At 39.9% G+C, this 20,860-nt stretch overlaps 2 protein-coding genes across 4 annotated transcripts in view; both read right to left on the bottom strand.

The window, feature by feature from the left end:
* Positions 1–13,130, bottom strand: part of ell (elongation factor RNA polymerase II) — a 36,029-nt gene extending 22,899 nt beyond the window's left edge. For both annotated transcript variants that reach the window (XM_073476037.1, XM_073476036.1), the window contains exon 1: positions 12,996–13,130. In XM_073476037.1, coding sequence (XP_073332138.1) covers positions 12,996–13,130 — 135 coding nt within the window. The remainder of the gene's footprint in view (positions 1–12,995) is intronic.
* A 788-nt stretch (positions 13,131–13,918) lies between these two features.
* fkbp8 (FKBP prolyl isomerase 8) lies at positions 13,919–20,580 on the bottom strand. 2 transcript variants are annotated; one of them, XM_073476688.1, is made up of 9 exons: positions 20,489–20,580; positions 19,632–19,902; positions 19,237–19,406; positions 19,061–19,149; positions 18,732–18,952; positions 18,313–18,485; positions 18,153–18,230; positions 15,766–15,906; positions 13,919–15,527 (listed from the first exon to the last, which is right to left on the bottom strand). In XM_073476688.1, exons 2-9 carry the CDS (start codon positions 19,888–19,890, stop codon positions 15,441–15,443), a joined length of 1,218 nt encoding a protein of 405 aa, XP_073332789.1. In that variant the 5' UTR covers positions 19,891–19,902; positions 20,489–20,580; the 3' UTR covers positions 13,919–15,440. The 2 variants fall into 2 exon arrangements, with proteins under 2 accessions (XP_073332789.1, XP_073332791.1); XM_073476690.1 differs by lacking the exon at positions 20,489–20,580 and adding an exon at positions 20,173–20,253 and having other exon boundaries at positions 15,342–15,527.
* Between the last annotated feature and the right edge of the window lie 280 nt (positions 20,581–20,860).

Genomic DNA, 20,860 nt, shown 5'->3' on the forward strand with positions numbered 1-20,860 from the left:
TCTGACAGAAACAGAGATGACTGTGTGTGTTGTTGTCCAGTCAGCCAGTCACCCAATAGCTGGAGCTCACCACTGACATTTTTCAAATACTTCGGACACTGAAGCTCCCAAATAAGGCTCAGATTAGTCTGGTCATCGTGTGAGGGAGAAATGCAGTCATTATGACAGGACTGCTGCAACTATTAGTTAATCAACAACAGAAAAATAAGCTAAATATTTTTGAGTAATTTTTCAAGCAAATATGTTGCAATTTCCCCAGTGTCAGCTTCTCAGTTGTAAGGATTTGCAAATTATTTTGGTCTCGCATGTCTCTTGGATAGTTGATTGGACAAAACAAGACATTTAACAAATTCACTTTAGACCTAACACAAATTTTGGCAGGCATTTTGGATGCATTTGTTTTTGTTTTCACATGGAGGAGTTATTGTTTACAGTCTAGAAACGCCTGAAAAACTACAATGAGGGACGGACATGGTATGATGACCTATTTCATATAATAAATGAAGATAGGCAGAATAATGACATCATGCAACAGTGAGTTATTTCAGTTTTGGAGATACAGGAAAAGAGGAAGAGCTGAAGAGAGTTTCTACTTCACTTTGAGTTGCATTCAGCTGTTTCAGTATCACATCCAGATTCCTGGGGGTTTCTCAATGCTGTTGTTGTTGTTGTATCATTTGATTTCTTATAAATTCCACATTTAGCATCATTTTCACCATTTCAAATCAGGCAAATCAAACAGACAGCAGTACTTTCATAGATTATGCAGGCCAGTGATACAGGAGGACTGTAAAAACAAATTTAAAGTGAACTGAGGTAACCAGAACCAAAGGCATGTTTATCAGTGGTCCCATTCTGGTTGACTGCAGCAATTGGACAAACACCATGTTTTATATTAACCTCTGGGCTCTTACAATATAAAGCTGATGCGCTGATGAGAATAGCACATCAGAACAAACAGGAACACTGAGCAACATGCAGAAAGCTCTAAGCCAAAACTCTTTGCAAAGTCAAATGTATCTTCAAGAGGTTGTTTTGATGTCAAACTCGTGAATATGATTTGTTTTCAAAAACATTTTATCGGGAAATTCTACCAACACAGAGACAAACTGAACTATGGAAGGAATATTTCATTTAACTGACTGGTGGAACTAAACATTCATGAGCATCAAAAGGAGAAGTTACTTTGACATTTCATCCTTCGTGCTGCTTTAGTGGATCAATGTGATCAAATGCGCAAGCTAAAAGTTCAAGGGAGGGCAAGCCCTTGAAAAGACACAACGTACTTTGTATTCCTGTCTGATCTTGACTCAGAGATATGGAGAATGCATACAAAAATTGTGAGCTTCTGTCCTCTGTTTAGCTGCACTTACACTGTATCCTTCAATTTTTCAAGATTCAAGTCCAAATCAGTGTCTGGTTTCATTTTCCACTGGGTTAAAACAGGAAACTTTGGTTCCTAATTCCCTGACATTATGCAGACGTACCACACATTTTAAGTACGGTTGTTCGGAAAAAACTGCATCTCTGACATTAACAAAAATCCTTTGCTCAATTCAAAATTCATGCTCAAACATTACTGACAGACATTTGGAGATTGTAGCCGTTGCAAACAATTACCAAGTCTGTTGTAAGATTTATTTACATGACTCACTCACCATCCACTCCATATACTTCTAATTCAGCGAGTCGGGAACGGTTTCAATCGGGACTTTATTGTCACTGCTATCATTGCACATGGTAGGCTTTACACCTGCATGTTGCCATGCTCACTGCAGCATTTAGCTAAGAGCACCACTGCGCCTAAGTACAGAGTCACAGAGCCTCTAGTGTGGCTGTCGACTGTCAGTCTTGTTATACAAAGACATTACCAATTATAATGTTGGGAATGAAATCAGAGATTGAAGAAATAGTGAACTCTGGAATAGCAAATTCACCTTGCTTAATCCTAGAAAATAAAAAAGAGAAAGCCACCCTTATTTATCTGCCAACAGTATAATACTGTGACACTTTGTCCTGAGCTATGAACACTCACAGCCTATCCGGGATCAGCAGACCTTTCATGGAGCCACGCTCCCTGGTCTACCCCTGCAATGTTTAACACAGCACCAGTTTTAGCACTCCCACCCTATGCCCCCCCCCCCTCCCCCATCACAGCACTGCTAACATAGTGCTACCCTCAGCCTGTTCATTTGAATGGGCTGCTGACATGTCACTATTCTCTGGGACCTGAGCCCAGAATGTTCCACAGAGCTAACCTTAGGGACAGAGTACAGCTCCTGACCATGGTTCGATGACAAGGCTGTGGATGTTCCCACACGCTGCCAACCAGCGACAGTATGGGGATCAGCTGGACAGAGCATGGACTTTCAGCCAATCAGCCCGTGATAAATCTGAACTGATGACACTGTTGTTCAAGTCTGTTTCCTACTACAACATAAACGTTTGCCTTCAGACTGTACACTTCCTCTCTGTATTAACAAAGCAAGTGTCAAAAATTACAGCAACATGGACCTCAGCATATTGTCATTAATTAACAATCCAACATTCGCTGACAACAGCAAATATTCTCATGTTGTCAGGTGAATGTCTTTTAAGGACTTACTGTCCATTTCATACTGATCAAACAAATCCAAACAAAACAGTTAACCAAACCAAACTTAACATGTCAAACAGAGGGTTTAAGCAACAAGCAAGTGCCAATTAGACAAGCTTAGTCAGATAAATTTGCAATAGTTGACAGATATCACAATTGCAATACGATTCACTATTAGTTGTAATTAGGGCTGCACAGTATGGCCTTAAAATAATATCACAATATCTGGCCGAAAAAAAAACAATTATCACAATATTTTTGGCCCAAAAAAATACTTAAATATCGATATTGCAACAATATTGTAGGGATGACTATCGGTACTTTCACAAAATATTAACACAATGAGATTTCTGATCAATAATCAGCAGTAATATGGATATAATGACTAAGTGGGTAAAGGCAAGTATGAGAACAAGTAAAACACCACTTTACTGTTATGCGGCCTTTAAAACCAGGAAAAGCCAACACTTATGCAATATCACAATATAACATATCCAAAATCTAAGACGGTATATAGTCTGATAACAATATATATTGTATATTGCCCAGCCCTAGTGGTAATTATCATTATTGCATCACAATGTTTGTGATGCATCTGGAGAACAAGATTTGTGGACCTTTATCAAAAAACTGCAGCCTCTAGAATTTTTAATACTGTACTTACTATTCATATTGTGATTTTAAATAACTGTGTAGACCTAATGAGGTCACAGAACGAATGCTAAACACACTGGCATTTAGGCAACATGAATGAGTTCACCACTAATACTGGGTATGTGTGAGCTGCGTTGCTATGGATACGCTTACTATATGCCTACTGTCTGGGTAATTTTCTGTCTGAAAGCATGGCAAACTGACCAAACTCAAACACAGACAAAGACTGAACATGTTGAATTGGACCAAACATCTCCAAACATACTAAAACAAATAGACAGCCATGACACACAAAACAAACATCTGTGTTTGTAGGAGAATGTGTGATTGGTGTGCCATGGGCAGTGTAAACTGTTGCAACACAGAATCTTACCATCACTGTCAAACATTGGAATAATATTAGTAGTCAAAATTTTATATGAAAAGCTCATCTTAAAATCGGGATTTACTCTTTATGGCCCAACATCAGCCACACAAATATTTTTAACATTTTTTACTTCAGTCGCTTTTTCAAACTCACCGGCGACTGAGCGCTGTTTAAGCGCAGTTTGAGCTGAGACAGAAAAAGATTAACTAGCCAGCATCCTAAACCTTCAATGTGCACCATAGCACTGCTTCTCACAAGGGGCAAAAATTAGCGCGTTTACCTGGGTGTTGTGTTCTCGATTTGCCAGCTAGACCAGAATCTCCTTAAAACCTTACTAAAAACAAGCCCAAGACTCTCAACTTGCCTATCAACAATAACTTACATGATGCTCTAACGCAACAAAAGTATACGTTAGCAGAGTTTGAATTCACTTTTTATAATAGGAGTTTGTTTAGAAAAGAAACTGGGCGTAATTCATGGAAAAATTACCAACCTCTTTATACAGACTCACAGTCTAACGCAAATGATATCCTCAAACAAGTGCAATTCTCGTCTGGGTCTCTCAGGTTGCACTGGCAAAGGACTTCTTTGTATTGTAGTAGATGCACACAGGAATAGCCAGGTCTAAAGCCCATGGGCATGGCTGTGTCACCCAAATTGTCAGGTGTTTAGTTGCATCACTGTCACCCTGATGCCATGTTCCCCCTGTCTAGGATTTCAGAGATGGAAAGAGCACTTTGTGCCATACACTCTGCAAGGGTGAAATGGTACTGGGTGTCCCTACTCTTAATACTCAGTGTGCATGCATCACTGAGTATGTCCTGCATATGTGTATGTAAAAACCTGGTTTACCAGTCTACTCCTGTAAAATATCTGACAGAAGAGTGTCAATTGAGTATTTAAAGTGACACACTAGCACAGAGGCTTAATGGGAACTACTTCTTGGTGTATTTACCGTAACCGGCTCTTCACTGCTAGCAAGAAACCCTTTGAAGCTTTTAATGTTCTCTGTCTCGAGAGCACGGAGCTGCTTTTGATCTTGAAAAGACAAATGCAAATTTCATGTGAGCGACATGTCTTTGTTGTGGTTGTCGGATCAGTACACGTAGAGTCTGACAACATCACTTTACACCAACACAACACTATCTTTTGAAAAAAAAATCAGCAGCGAAGTTCCCATCCCAGACTTGTTTCAAAAATGGCATTGTGTTTGCCTTACATACTCACTCAAGCCACACCACTTCACGGGCAGGTAAACATGAAAAGTGAAACAATTTTAGGCTATTCTATTTTCAAATCATAATAAAATGCAGATATAAATGTAACTGAATGCAACACTACTGCTGATACACTTAAGTTGAACATTTATGCTTAATCAGTGGTCTCACAGCATGAACATCAATCTGAGCTGTGTGGTTCGATCTTCTACAATGGCATCAAAAATGAGTGACAACAGAAAATGTAGATGTCTCAGAGAGGTTCTGCATGTTCGCATTTCTGTTAAACATGCTCTGAACACAGCATCATACTTTCACTTGAATGTGAAACTACTGAACTTTTCAGATTTGCACCTGCGTCGTTACAAAAATGACATTTAGTGGAAAAGTGAAGTGCGCAACACTTTTTCCCTGCAACCATACAGAACTATTTTCAGATCTTACTAGAAGTACAAACAGCTGTCGGCTTCTAGTAATCGGGAACTTTGCCAAAAGTATCGTGAAAGTGATGATGAAGCAGGAACTCATGGTTGACTTGAAGAGAGTGCAAACAGAAAGCCCAAAGTAAACAAGTGATAACAGCAAGCTCTCCAGTTAATCTGATAGGATCTAAAATTTCATATAAATATCTTTGTTCTTTCAATATTGTAACCTTAAATCTGACTCAAACTAACTGTGATAAGTATTGTAGTATACTAGATGTACTGTATCCTGGTTGGGCTTACAGTTGTAGTAATTAAGTAAGTAATTAATTGAATTTATCCTACGGGGGATCAATAAAAGGTACATCTCGTCTTATCACTGCATCAACGTTTTTAATTTCTATACATGATTACTTCTTTCCTCACCGTTTGACTAGCTGCTACTTTTAAATCAAAGTGTATTTGTAATGAATCACAACTTCCATAACATTTGCTCACGCTCACCCATTTATTATTATTGACTTTTCTGCTTTGAGACACATCACACTTTGAAGAGAGCGTTGCGAGGCATCTAAGAATCAATTATTTGCCCCGTCCTTACTTGGATTTAAGCTTATGTTACAATCCCTTCACAGCAGTGACCACCATCTGACTGAAAAATAGCAATGTGTACCTCTCCTTTTGAGGCCAACTGGACCCAAGATTATTCTTGAGCAGCCAATTCCATGATTGGAGTTCAATTCTGTTTTGATGGAATGCGATGTATTAAAATCATTTTACATCTTCTGCGCCTCTCCCAGTGATGACTAGGAGTATATAATTTAATATGAATCCATCAAGTTATGTCTCATAAACAGAAATGTACATTGAAAAGCCTGTTATACATTTTAATGACCTTGAGAACATCTCCTTTTCGACAAAATTAATAACTCAACTCAAAATAATCTTTTCAGTCGACCAGTGTTGATTAAAAATACCTTGATTAAATGACTTTATAAAAAATGCATCTAGTACATCAATTTTCATGGCATAGAGCTGCAGTCAAGCAAAGCACAATTTTCATTGCTGGGGTTATTTACTGGCTTCAGGCAAAGATGGGCAATGTTATCTCTGGGCCATCTTACCTTAATACAACTTCCTGAATATTTCATTGCTCCTGGACTTTACCATTGTTCCTTTCAAGTTTACCCTATACTAGAATAGCTAAACTTGGGCTGGTTAAGTATTTGTGATTTATAGATAGAAAGTCAAGAGAAAACCATAGTCTCACACATGGGAAATTGTATTTTCGCAGTGCGATTACCATGCAAAACAGTCACTGGCACTGATAAAAACAAACACCGACTCTCGGGGAGAGAAGCACACCAGGAGAGAATTAAGATTTATGAGAAAATAAAAAGAGGAATCTCCTTTCATAAATCAGTCTTTTCAAACACGGAGAAGCAGGCATTGATTCAGCAGAGATTCCTTCAAGGTCTGGCCAAATTCAAGGTTTCCGAATTGATGCAGCAATCTTTCAGATGTTAACTCTGGCATTTATTCATTATAGTTACTCCTCTACAGAGTGACATAACTAAACGTGTATGTGCATAAACTTGTTCTTCTGGCTTAAAGCAGCAAAACGTAACTTCCTGGAGAAAGACAGTTGACTGTTGAGTTTCATCCCCAGGTTGTCAAATAGAGATGCATTGAATTGGCAGTGTAGGCTGGATGCCAAACACAAGCGTCAGCATATAACAACCTGGGGTTGAGACTCAACAAGTAACTACCTATTACAAGGAAGTTATCATTTATTGCTTTAATTAAAAATCTTCATTTCTACCTGTTTTTATGCATCCTACTGCTCAAATATTGGTCACAAACCACAGGCACAGAGCATCAGCAGTTTGTGGACCAAAAAACAGACTCTGCTCTGACTGATCTTTTGAAACAGACAGCAGGTCAGACAGTCTGCTCTATGTGCAGTGACACCAGTTTGACACGGTCACTTGTGGCAACCCTGCCACAGGACAGAGGAACACCATGACATTTAGAGTCATATTTGGCCTTAGTGGTTATGGTCATCTCTTGCAGCGTCCCGTGATCTGTTGAGACTGTGGAGTCAGCATTCCTTAAATAACCATAGCACTGGCAAAGGCTGAAAGGGTTGAGGAAACAGAATCCCCTCACGGTCTCCATTACTTCCCATACCATCCCCATAGGGGCTGAGACAGGAGCTCGACTGAAGAGCAAAACTGACTTGGTGTGAAGACCGTGGCTGTCACACTGGGGGGTGAGCCCACCTGGGGAAAATAAACAAACTAAAGTTTGCTGCTGCCATCGTGCTGACTTTTACTGAACTAAAATTCAACCTGGACCCTTTTTTATAAGTTGCTTCCCCGATTATTGATAATGATGTTATTGGTCGTGAACCAATGGCTTCCAAAGAAGGGCATGCCACAAAAAGTTTGAGGACCACTGGTGTAAACCAACCTCCTTAGTGAGGGCTATAGCCTGTCACCAAAAGTACTTAACTGAGGATTGATCACCTGCACAAAAACCTGTAGCATCTGACTTTTTAAAAAAGTTATCCATGCTCCGATATTTTTAACAAAATTTGAGGTCTATTCTCTCCTTTATTTATTCAGCTATTCATTTTACAGAGCAAACAGTAGCATCTCTAAATGGGGGATGTGATAAAAACAAACTTATTTTTGATTTGTCTTTGTCTTGATTTGGTTTTTGTTTTTGTCAGCATGGCTCTGATGTTAGGGGGCTCAGCTTGCATATCATGTTCTTGTGGGCTTATAACGATGTAAAACTGAGTGACATTTTTAACTTTAAGATGGGCATTTGCGGTGAATGGACAAGCAGATAAATACTTAAAAAGTTATTTGTAATTTGAAATCTGGAAGGCTTTCAGATCATTGATTATGGAGAGGTTGTTGTTTCACCTATGAAAACAGACAAATTCCAATACTCAAAAGGTGTTTGTTTACCTGGTGAAAACAACAAAGTGCAAGCTGAGTGGATCAGTCCTGCTTGTCATAATGCAATCAGTTCCACTTTCTGTGGTAAAAAGCTCATCCAACCAGATTGAAGAAGACATCCTCCACCAATACACAGTTCAATGCCAAACCACCCAATCTAAATATAACTAGAAGTCATGTATTCACATTACTTCTTTTGTCCAAACAACAGTCAAAAACCCAAAGACTCTTCCTTTACTATGACAAATGACAAAGAACAGCAACAAAATTTTACATTGAAGAAGCAGGAACCAGCAAATGTTTGACATTTTTGCTTTAAAAAATGACTAAAAGATTAATCGATTATCAAAAATAGTTGGCAACTAATTGTCTATCAAATAATCAATTATCCGACTAATGACAGGGGCTATATCTGCACATGAGCACAAATGAGTTTCCTGAGAACTTTGTTAAGCAACTCAACTATTCTCAATTCTGGCACCGTCACACTGTAATTTGACAGTCATGATATGTTTATTGTTGCCTTTTTTACTTGGTCCTGTCTTTATGCAACATGCCTACCACAGCAGTCTGTAACCAAACCAGAAGGTATCATTTTAATACCTTCTAATTAAAAATGAACTGGATTTAAGATCAAATCATTAAATGAGTCATTATACTCATTACAGTTACTTGAAATTCATGCCAGGTCTTAAAATGTAAATGCAACACTGAGTAAATTGCCAACCACAATATGGGTGTCCCCCCACTGTGATGTATTTCCTTAAAAATGTAAAATTCATACTCTCAGCATATAACTGCCAATCCATTACCTCGCCACAAGACAAAAGATATGACTTGGGCCAACAAGAGGTTTTAACATTCAAATGGGACTTCTCATCTCTCACCAGTGTAATACTGCAGAGCCAGCACACAAGATTTAATGCACTTCATATGCAAGCCCTCCTGGACTGCCTATGAATGTTCACTTCATATTTGAGACAAGCTTCGAGTTCAGTGCTAAGGCTTATATTTTTGTGGGCATCCTATTCTATTTGTCTGTTTCAGTAGAGAAAACGACTCTGAGTATGACTGAATCCGGGGAAACCCTGTGTATTCCAGCACTGTGCTGTAACAACAGTCATCCAGAGACATTATTATGAATTTTATCTTTACTCTACATAACCTTCAGCTTGATGACACAAGTAGTCTTACTCATTCCCTTGCTTATATCACAGCCAATAAAAAAAGAAAGAGTGAGTCTCTGGGCTGCCAGTCCCGCAGCAGGAGCTCCAGTTCAGTCTGTCCTCAGACGTACTGACGGAAAACCAGCTGACAGTCACGTCTCATACAGGAAGCCGTCAATACACTCCACTAATGCTACTCGTTGACTGGTATTGCACAATATAGTTACAGAAACACAATAACAAGTAGTCACACAGTTTTCACTTGATTACATTACAGAGAAATTGACTACATGACAGCTTGCCTGAATCAGTTTTGACATCATTTAGCATTCGATTAGCTTACATTGGAATGATAAACAAGCCTTGTTTAGTGACTCTACAATGACACACTTAAGAGTTCAACTGTTCTAGCTGTATTTCTGTTGCTAGCTAAAGCGATTATGCTGTACACTGGCCTGGGAACAGCTTTAAGCTTCCTTATAAAAGCAGGTGCCTGCCAGAGTACACACATTTTCCACTAAAACAATGGCAAAACTGGAGTTGTAAACATTTTCAGCTTTGTCTGATTACATCCTCGATTATGGCACCACTTTTATATTGAGAGGCGTGTGTCTTTCTGTAGCTCTTCCTCTTCCTTTACCAAGTTCCCAGCTCAGCTCCGCTGTTGGGTGCCAGCCAGTGTTTGAATTATGAGAAAGCCGAGGGGGCTGAGCTCCCCTAGAAAGATACCCGAGCCACACTGAAAGCAATAGGAGCTTAAGTTTGAGGTGGTGCCATGTGTAATAATAATTAGCCCTGAATTTTCTATAAAAAATTACATTTAAACCCCTACAATATAAAATAATCTTAACTCTCTCCACCAACACACAGGAGCTGCTGATCTAGGTTGGTCTGAACTTAAACAACAAACCACTGAAGCTTGAATTTCTCAGATGAGCCTGTTTGTTTCTTTTTATTTGACTATATTTCATGACAGAATGTGAATACAGAGCCTAATTTTTTTCTGTGCAAAAAATATATTTTCTCGATCTGTTTGTGCAGATGTGGTCTGTGTTAGTAGAGGGACTTCATATACTTGCACTGCTCCCTGGTCGTATTGTTTGGCTTTCATTGTTGTCTTTGTATTTCGATATGCTACTTTAAATAAATAAACATGCTCTTAACACTGAACATTACCCAACAGACTGAAGACACACCTGTTCATATACTAACATAATGTAATGTATGCACACATTTTATGTAATCAATTTATACATGCGGCACACAACACGCCTGTGTATGATTACTATGTGTCAGATGGGTGGTTTGATGTATGCTCATCATCTGTGATCGTGTGAATCTTCTGTGACTGGGCTGCAACAGAAGCTGTTAAAAGTCACAGCAACTGCTTTCTGTATGCCTGTGTGGTCCTTATGCGTGTCTGATAAAAAAGAAAATACACTGTATTGTCATACATAATGAATATGTCCGTCTCAATGCATATAGTCAACTAAAGAATAGACCCAATACAAAAGTACTCGACCTGTTGAAAACCCCTCCTTTGTGCCAGCTAAGTATAACATTCCCAAAATGCTACAGCACACGCTCATATCACCCTACTGCTCTGAACCTTCACCGCAAACCAAGCAGCCACTACTATATCATGCAGACATTTGATTACCCAATAGCTCTGACCTGGTCAAACTGTGAGTAAGGGTTTTAACTCAAATAACAGGGAAAAGGTGACACAGTAGGCATGCAGTAAGAAAAACAGCTTTAGGGGATTGAGAGTCTGTGCAGGAGGCAATTCTTCATAAAACGATGCATATTAAACTGTTAAACATGATTCAGTTTTGCCTCTTCCATCATCCATGTATAAACCAATTGCACAAACAAAAAGGACCAGCAGTAAGACATTATTTTTTCTATGATTTCTGATCCATTTTTAAACATTATTTTACTAAAATTTAGGTAGTTTGTTTTTTGTTTGTTTTTGTTACCTGACATTAGCCTTGCAAGCTGATAGATAGTGAAACCTGCCATACTACTTTCTAGAGCTGCGACGATTAGTTGCTCGTAAGAAAAGAGATTGGCAACTATTTTGATAATCTATAAATCATTTCAGTCAATTTTTAAGCAAAAATGTCAAGAAAATTGCTGGTTCCAGCTTCTTAATTGTAAAGGATTTGCTGCTTTTCATAGACTGGACGAAAGAAGCAATCTGAGGATGTCACTTTGGGCTCTGGACATTTTATAGACTAAATGATTAATTGTGAAAATAATCAGCAGATTATGTGATAATGAAAATAACACTGGCAGCCCGACTACTTTGTCGAGCAGTGTGTCTAGTATGCTTCAACTTTTTTAATCTTCTGATAATTCAAAAGCGCAACTTAAACAGATGCTTATCATTGCAAAAATGTGACAACTGTCTTTAAAAGGTCGCCCTTTTAAAAAAGTCTTTAAATCTCTTTGCCAAAATGACTACTGATGACTACCCTTTATTGACCATTTCTTTTGTGTGTCACATTAGTTTAATAAACACTCCTCCCACAACTAGTCGTCCCCCAATTACCTATCACGATTGTATTGTTCTGGCTTATCAGCTGCAGTCCTGCTGCACACAACCACTGAAGCTGGAGATAAGGCCCTTTACTCCTGGCCTGGCAGGTTTTCCCTGTCAAATATTTATAGAAGCTGAAACGTTAGATGGCCATCACCAGACTTATAGCTCTGTCTCTCTCTACACGAGCAGCCGAGCAAGCAGCAGCAGAGCCATTTCAGAGATCAGACCTTGAATACAACCTCTTCTTTAAAATCCACTAGTGACAAGAAAATGTGTTGCCGTTTACCAACTTTGACGCACTTGAAGCTAACAAGTGAACACGAGCCTTTAGTGGCAGTGAGGGGGGGTTGGGAGGAGAGATCTCTCGGATGAATACTGGGTACTTTTCCAAAATTATTCACCATGTTGTCATTAGATACTCAACCAAGGCAACGCTTTTCTTTCTTTCAAACAAAAATCAAAGTGAGCGAGAAAGACAGGGCTAGCAGCTCTCACCATTATGTGTGTGGGCAGCTGCTGCTTGGCTAGTTTAGCTAACAAGGTTTGCCAGATTTTTTTTTTTTTGTTTTCTTTGTGACAGCTTGACAAACTTTCTGGAAACATTTGTACACACGACAGAAGTTGCTCCAATGATTTCGCTGAAAAATTCATACAGGTTATCCTGTAGGATAAGTTAGCAAAAAAAACAAACAAAACAACAACAGTTAACAGCTAAATGTGTTAAAAACGAAACACCCAAATATAATGAAATAACTAACTAGGGCTTGATAAATGACCGACTATTCAACAGTCGGGAGTGTAATTAAAACAGAAGACTGAACAAGCTACCCAACAACCGACACCAGTCAGCCCTGGCCAGAGCTAAACTAGACACTTAACAAGCCAAATTAGCCAAGCCAGAGCCAGCCTGCTGAGGCTGTGTATCGCAGCGTGTAGGCAGCAGCGGCAGCGGCAGACACAGTGGGGACTGACCTCACTCTGCCTGTCACAGCCGCCCCGGACACACTTTTCTAAAAAACGCGAACCAAAATGTCACAGAAGCGAAAAGGGCTCGTTTACCTTGCTGCTCTGGTAGCCTTCAAACGCCTTCAGCGCGCTGTCAGTGAGTTTGACGTGAAAGACGGAGACATTGCTACCGTTGCTCACTCTTCCACAGGACAGTCCGTAGCACTGCTCCTCCTTCAGCGCCGCCATCTTGCTACCGTTCCCACCACGCGCACGGACGCACTCTGTCGTAAACCGAGAACTCCCGTTGCTTTTCAATGAATATTCAATGACTGCTCACTGACGATGAGGTCACTGAGCAGTAATGAAGCCCTATATAGTCACACGTGTTGTATCAGGAAATCACATTTACGCTGCAGTAAAAAAAAAAAAAAATCATAATTTAAAATGTATTAAATGGAGAGATATTACCTGATTGTTGAGAGGTGAGCACTATTCATTTTATTTTATTTATTTATTTTTTTTACAACTAATTCGGAGTCGACACGTGAAGCAGATGATGTTTTAATGCTTGTACTTTGTAATTATATATTTTTTTGTTATCAATGGTTGGCAAAAAAAAAAAATGTATTTAGGGAATGAGACTTGCACATCAGTCATGCGTAGGAAGAGAGAAACGATAGGTCATCTGATTACGTCAGCGATACGTCAATGTCTGGAAAGAAAAAGAAAAAAAAAAAACCCCAGTTTGGGAATATCCAGAAAATTTGGGATGTGTAGCTGTAAACAAACATGCCATTTTAAATGCCAATGCATCCAAGTTCTCATATTGTTATAAAAAAATAAGAGGATTGTTTTCATACACATTTTAATGACAGATGTCTGATATTTCTCAAGCGTCCCAGGCCAGTTTAACGAGGCATTAATGCCAGTGGACCAGGAAACACTTCAGGAAATCAGTCCAGAAAAACATTGGATGCCTTGTCGACGAACGGAACAGAAATTCTGACACGATACAAAAAAAAAGGAAACTGAAGTTTTGATAACAGACACATTTTATTGTGATGAATATAAAATTAACAAATGCGGGGAATGTCAGGAGCCACTTCACTTCCCACCAGCTGTCACAGAGTTTATGCAACTTTTGGCTCTGTAGGCCATCTACCATCTACTCTGAAGAAGCCACAGATTCAGCGATGTCACATTAACTGTGCTGGAAAGCAATAATCAAAAACAGTGAAATAAATAAAAGAAACAATTTAAGGACAATTTTCACAGGCAAAAAGTGTAGGGGAGGAAAAAGAAAAAACATACACACCCAGCATTGTACTTGAAAGGTTATCCTTCAACATTTGGTCTTAATCATCAGAAATTGAGGTATAATTGACTGAAATTGATTAATAAAAATAAACTCTCCTTCAGTGTTATTCAGAACCACTTCACTGAGAAATTTTGTACCATTCTCTGTACTTGTTTTAAAAAGGTAATAACTGCACCTTTATCCACAAGAAACTAGTCATTTAACAAATGTTGGCAGCAGATCTACTTTAGCTGATGCTTTAATGTGTGTATATACACAAGTGACCAGAAATATAGAAACACCGCAGCATTGAATTGCAAACAGACACTCATGTACATTGTGCATTGTGAAACGTTATTATTTGACTTTGTTGCTGCTGACACTGTGTCAGATAGGTGTTGATTCAATTCCACAGTGCTTTTTGAGGCTGCAGTTTGTTGTGTTTTTTTTCTTCTTAAAACCACATTGTTGTGAGGTGTTTCTTTATATTTTTGCTTCTCTGTATATGTTAATGAGGTGGGTAGGAACAAAAGCACAAAAACACCAGCCTTAACATGCACCACAGAACTGATTCACCACACAAACAACGTGTGCAAAAACTGAATGTTGCATTGTATAAAATCCCGCAGGTGCCTCTATTTTGGTGTTCACTTAGCGATGAGTAGTGTCTGTAGAAACGGTGTGTGTGAGCTGGCACACAAGACAGCCACCTTACCATCCTGTGGGCCTGAAATAATAGAGCATCTGCGTACACCACTCCATATGAAATATTGTACCGTAAAATCACATATTCTCTCTTGGAAATAGGAAATATCAATTTACTTGCACAACCTGACGCTTTAAAACTATAGCATGACATAGGACCATATCACAATAGCTATTTTAAATGGGAAAAATATTTATAAATAGCTCCTATCTGAATCTATGGTAAATTATTTTTCATTCTCATACTCAAATTATCAACATTAATTACCATAGACAGAAACAATGGCAGCAAAAGAAAACAGTGTCTGGCAACGTGACGGATATGCATTCACCTACACATTTATAAGGTTGGAATTACTGTTCCCGTATGCAAATATTGATGTTTTGTTGTTGGTCACATACAGTTCTCAAACATAGCAGAGAAGTGACCGTGTAGAGGCATCTGACCGACTTCCACGACCTTTCACCAAAGGTCAGAAGGCACTGCCAGATGTGCTTCTGTTTTTAGACTCTTAAATTGCGGGGCTTGGTCAGGCCATCAGTACAGGCTCCGTTTAATTTCTAGCAGCTATGACGACGGATAATGCTACACCACCAATGGCTACTGCAGTGGCACCGAATAGCCACTTCCAGCTGAGACCCTGGAGAAAAGAAAGAAGTAGAGAGTGGATGTTAAGTAGGTTGACAGTAATAAAAAACTCAAAGCAAGACATCCAACTTAAAAAATTGATAAACATAACTGACACTCTTGGTTTATCATCACACAAAGGTTCCCTTGACGATAACATACATATCACTCCAAAAGTGCATGAGCATCATGTGATAATGGACAGAGACTGACGTATTCTCAAAATCTTCAACACTGAATGACTGTCTCACCCATGAAGACTTGGCCTGGTGTTTTTGTGTGCTGCCGCTGCTACTACTTGGATTACCCAGCATCTTCTTGTACATGGCCTGCTCTGCTCCTCTCTGCTCCGAGTGCTTCTTCACCAGCTTGGAGAGCTCTGCATGGATAGTCTGCACAGATGAGACAAGACAAATAGGTGCTGCAGCCAAAGCCCTCACTAATTCATCGAGGAAAACAAAGTCCTGCTACTGTATAACAACGCAAGACTGATTTCCTTGTTAATGGGAATGTGTCAAGATGACAATAGCCTTACATCAACAGACATAAGTGGTCACCAAGTGGTAAGGAAAGCATGAAAAATGACTTGACAAGGCTTTTCAAAAAGAATATGACGGACCATTTTACTATGATTGTTGATGCTGGAAATAATGTTTCTACTGTTCTTTGTCATCTCACAAGAAATCTCAGGCTTGAATCACAGAATTAGCCTGCAATCCAACCCACATGTCCACACAATTCCAGGATATGAGTTTAGTTATTGTTCCAAAACTGTCTCAGATCTGAGTCACTTTAATGCTCTTAAAACTGGTGAGTGACTAATCAAACCAATGCTTTCAGAGACAACAAAAATGTTTATGCTTGGGGACTTCAGAAAGATGGGTGGAGCACCATTACAGGGAGTTTACAGCCATGTTCACTTAATAGTATTTTTAGATTTGAGAACTACTTTTAGAGACAAATGTGTGTCAGTTTGAGTGTCTGTGCAAGTACCTACCCTGAGGATTTGCCTGTTTGTGTCTAATGCTAAGAGTAAGCAGATACACATACAACAGTGTTTGAACAGGGCACGCTTGGCAAGTTGGCACCACTATTGTGCAATCAGCTACCCACCAAATGACAAGAATGACAGTGACTTGTCCCCAGGGCAGTGATAAAATAACATGTAACATCCTGTCCCAACAGCATATGTGTGCCCTTTTACTGTGCTGAAACAGTCTGGAGCTGTTTAAACTGGAACTGTCACGACTGTGTGTCATGTCAAAAAAACCCGAGACAAATAAATCTCCTCTCATCCGTTTGAGTTGAAGATAAAGGGCGTGAATAGCTGACACCAGTGTAAAAAATTTAGACAGCGAGTCTGTCCGTGCCAGGAGAATAGAGCGACAGCGCGTCAGCCTGTCACTCCGTGACGCCTGCGCCTGTTGAGGACCGCCTCATTGATTATAATGCCAGCGTCCTGGTATTGTCGCTGAAACACACCCACAGTTCTTGGTGTTAGAGCATGATGTTATTTAGGGATTCGGTTAATTATTTTGGCTCTAAGAGACTGTTTTAATGTTAATACAACTGATCTTGCACCACGTTAAAAATGTGTGTTGACACAGACATTATTGCAAACATACAAATGGTGGAAAAGAATGTATTGACACACCACAACCAGGCAAAAGAGCCTGCTATAGACTGAATCAACGTGACATCACATTAACAACAACAGGGACTTCTGGTAAGGCAACTGGTGGTTGATTTGCATTACAGAGATATGTGAAATTTTTCAGCCATAATTGTTACATCTAAAAGATATTCAGTCAAACACGATGGTCCGACCGGATGTTTCTGCTGTGCCTATTTTATGTACGGTGTTGTTTTGCTTGCATCTTTAACATCTACACAAGAGCAACATCTACGACTACCTGCTATTTTCAGGTAAACTCAAACTGCATTTTCTTAAGTTTGTGGCCCAACAGGTAAATTAGGTCTCCTTAGGTTAATGTTAGCTAATGAGATATGAAAGCATCAAACATGCATTTTAGATTAATTAGATGTATACGATTTAAAACAGATGAAAAAATAAATGTATGCAAGCTTGTATGCAGACAATCTACAACATGCATATTTGCACTTCAGATATGAAAAGACTTGTAACTGCACACAGACCCATTAAAAACAAAAATCCACCATATAATATAAATGTTGGATGAAACGCTTAAGTGGTGGCCAGGCCATGTGCTGTTTGACAGATTGGTGTAGGACTCAAGTGGAGGATTCTGGGCATGAGTACCATGCTGCTGCAGCTCACAGCTGATCCAAGAAGCCCACGCACTGAGCTGGGCTCTGTTAAATGGCCTCGTGCAGCCAAAGAATCACATAGGCCTGACTGTATGCGCAGGAGAACAGTAACAGTGGCTAGGTATTAGATATGGCTGGGGTGCAGGGCAAACCTATTTACAGCAACAACATGAAAACAGATCCTCTGAAATGATGAATCAGCAGTCCACCTGACCTTGCACTACAAACCAAGTGATTAGATATTTTACCCTATGGCGCCATCTACTGGGGGAAAAAAGAAAGAACTACCATTTCTCCATACTAAAAGCTGTGTTTTTAAGAACAATTAATGTAAAGAGCCCAAAAGTACCTTGTTGCTTGGTTCCAGCTTCAGTGCCTTCCTCAATGTCTGAATGGCTTCTGTGTATTCACCTTGCAAGGCTAACACCTTGAGTAAAAAAAACACATAATTATGAAAACAATATATTGAAGACTAACAGTGAAAGTGAAACAACAAAAGCGAAGTGTACCTTGCCCATGCGGAAAAGTGCTTTTATGTTCTCTGGCTGGTGTGCCAGTGCTGAGACACAAGATTTAAGTGCTGCATCATAGTGGTCCAGTTTTAGCTGAGAAGCAGCCATGTTGTTTAAACACTTCACTTTGACATCCATCAGCTCATCCTCCTCCTCAGCACTAATGTCAACTGCAGCAAAAGAAACCACAACATAAACCAGTAAAAACAGAGTCTTTAAATTAAATTTAGTTATAATGTCTATCGGAGCATCATTAAAGGAAACATGTTTGTTGTTCTTGTTTAGAGGGTAAATCTAAAACCTCCAAAAATGCTAAATCAAAGTAAGCATCAACTCTTTAAGTACCATGCAAGTCCTCTGAAACACAACTGTAATAGACTTTTCACTGAGTCCTGACTCCTTGGCCTGTATCTCACCTTTAGAACTAGACTCTGTTATTTGCAGGGCAATGCTATACGAGTTGACAGCAAAAGCGTAGTCCCCACGCTGATAATGAGCGTTGCCTCTCTCTCTCTTATGGCTTGCCAGGGCAATCTTTTCTGCAGGGGGCAGCAGCTCCAGGTCTGGGGCATCAGTGGCTTCTAGCAGTTCAGCTTCTAGGGATAGCTCAGCGTTGGGGGGAACCTCGGGTTCCTGACTGGAAAGATAAAGAAACATCACTTGAGGAAGCAGATTGTAATTTTTTGCTTACATGGGAGCTGCAGTTGATACAGCTTTAAGCAGTTAGATTTAAACACATCCTTACCTCCCCCAGGCACCATACGCATATTTTGCATCGGTTTGAACGAGGGCTTTCTCTCCCATTTCCATGAGCTGCACCGTGAGATCCAGAGCCTAAAAAAATGAGATATATATACACGTAATTCTTAGTACTGCGAAATCATTCTTATTTAAAAAGTATCGTTAATTATTCATTTTTACCTGGATCACATCTCCATCTCCAAGAGTGAAACAGAGGTCAGGCTGCTCCTCTACAAGCGTCCCATCCTTCAGGTATGTTTTAAGATTAATCTTTACATTCTGTCCTTTCTGTGGCCGACTGTCTCGCCCTTCCCCTGCCTCCAGGACTTTTTTCTTCAGCTGGTCATTACCTGGACACAAACGCAATGGTATTATATTCAGTCAGTTACACCGCTGATCCATGTCCAGTGACCAGTGACCGAGGAGCAACCACAAGCCAGAAGCGTTGCTCAGGGGAATGACAACACCTTGGGACAGGGTGTGGATTTGACTTCTCTATCAGCAATATTGTCTTATAACTATATAGTCGATTCTGCTACAACCTGACAGTTTACCATGAGGTTTTTGTCACATACCTAATACATCCAACCATTCATCCACTGGAACTGGAGGATGAGGATCTGGATCTGCGTTTTTCTTTTCAGTCTCATCCGTGCTTCTCCCTTTCCCACCCCCGGCATCTTCCAGAGGAGGGGGGGCGTCGTCAATGTCTTCATCGTTTAAAAGCTCAAAGTCCTCCCCGCTGTCCAGCAACGAGGTCCGTCCATTCTTCTTTGCTGATTGCGCACCCTCATAGCCATCAGAGACGTCCATAATGTCCTCGTCTTCACTCATTAGTCGGGTACTCTGAGAAAGAAGATGAACAATTTAAAAACTACAACCCTTTTGAAGTGTTTGACTGTTGCAATCCGGAGCTCCAATATAAATCTAGCTAAATCACTGCTGAAAGATTTACCCGCTGCTACAATATCAACAATATCAGCTAATTCCTTACCCATAGCTTTTAAGCTAACATAGCATCTACAGTAAAAAACAACAACTGCCATCCAAAAGTATCCATGACTGCGACTGATAATCAATGGGCAGTTTAACAGAGTTATTAAAATCACTATTCACCTGTAACTTTTTCGGTTCAATAATGTATTTTGAATAATAGCAGCCGGGCTAGCCGCACGTTTTCCAGAAGTTTCTGACAAGTATCCTACCGCTCTTCAGGCGGCTAGCAGGCTACTGCTAACGGTCGTTAGCCGCTGAAGTTGACGCTAGCGAGCTAGCATTAGCTGTAATCTTGCTAGCTGCTGCCAGTGGACATTAAGCGTCTGTTTTTATGTCGTTTTGCAACGGGCCACTGCTTATATCGACTTCAGCTAGAGCGAGACAGTCGGAGTGTCATACGGGATGAGCCCGTTTATCAAAATAAACGGAACATTACCTCCCAGCTCTTTCTGTGCAGAGGCTTGTTTTGGTCCTGAGCAACCTCTCCTCCAGTTCAATGTGGCGAAGTCAGCTTGCTGTTGGGGAAGACGAGCGCAGTGGCACCGCTATAGGTTGTTGACCATACAGTATCAAACTGACTTCGCCGCGGCCTCTCGCTCATCACAACGAGCTGCTTCCTGTTAACCTTGAGCTGCTGCACGTCTATTGGACCTGTTCATGCATATTAATGTTTGACCTCACAGGCACCAACAGGGATGAAGATTTACATTTGTAATATCAAAATCAGTCCAACTGTGTACTGCTTAGGTACTTGTAAGGTAAATGTTCAGCATGAAACAGCCACAAAATGTGTTTGACAGATTGTGAC

The sequence above is a fragment of the Pagrus major genome, chromosome 11 (genome assembly GCF_040436345.1).
Source record: "Pagrus major chromosome 11, Pma_NU_1.0".
Lineage (NCBI taxonomy): Eukaryota > Metazoa > Chordata > Actinopteri > Spariformes > Sparidae > Pagrus > Pagrus major.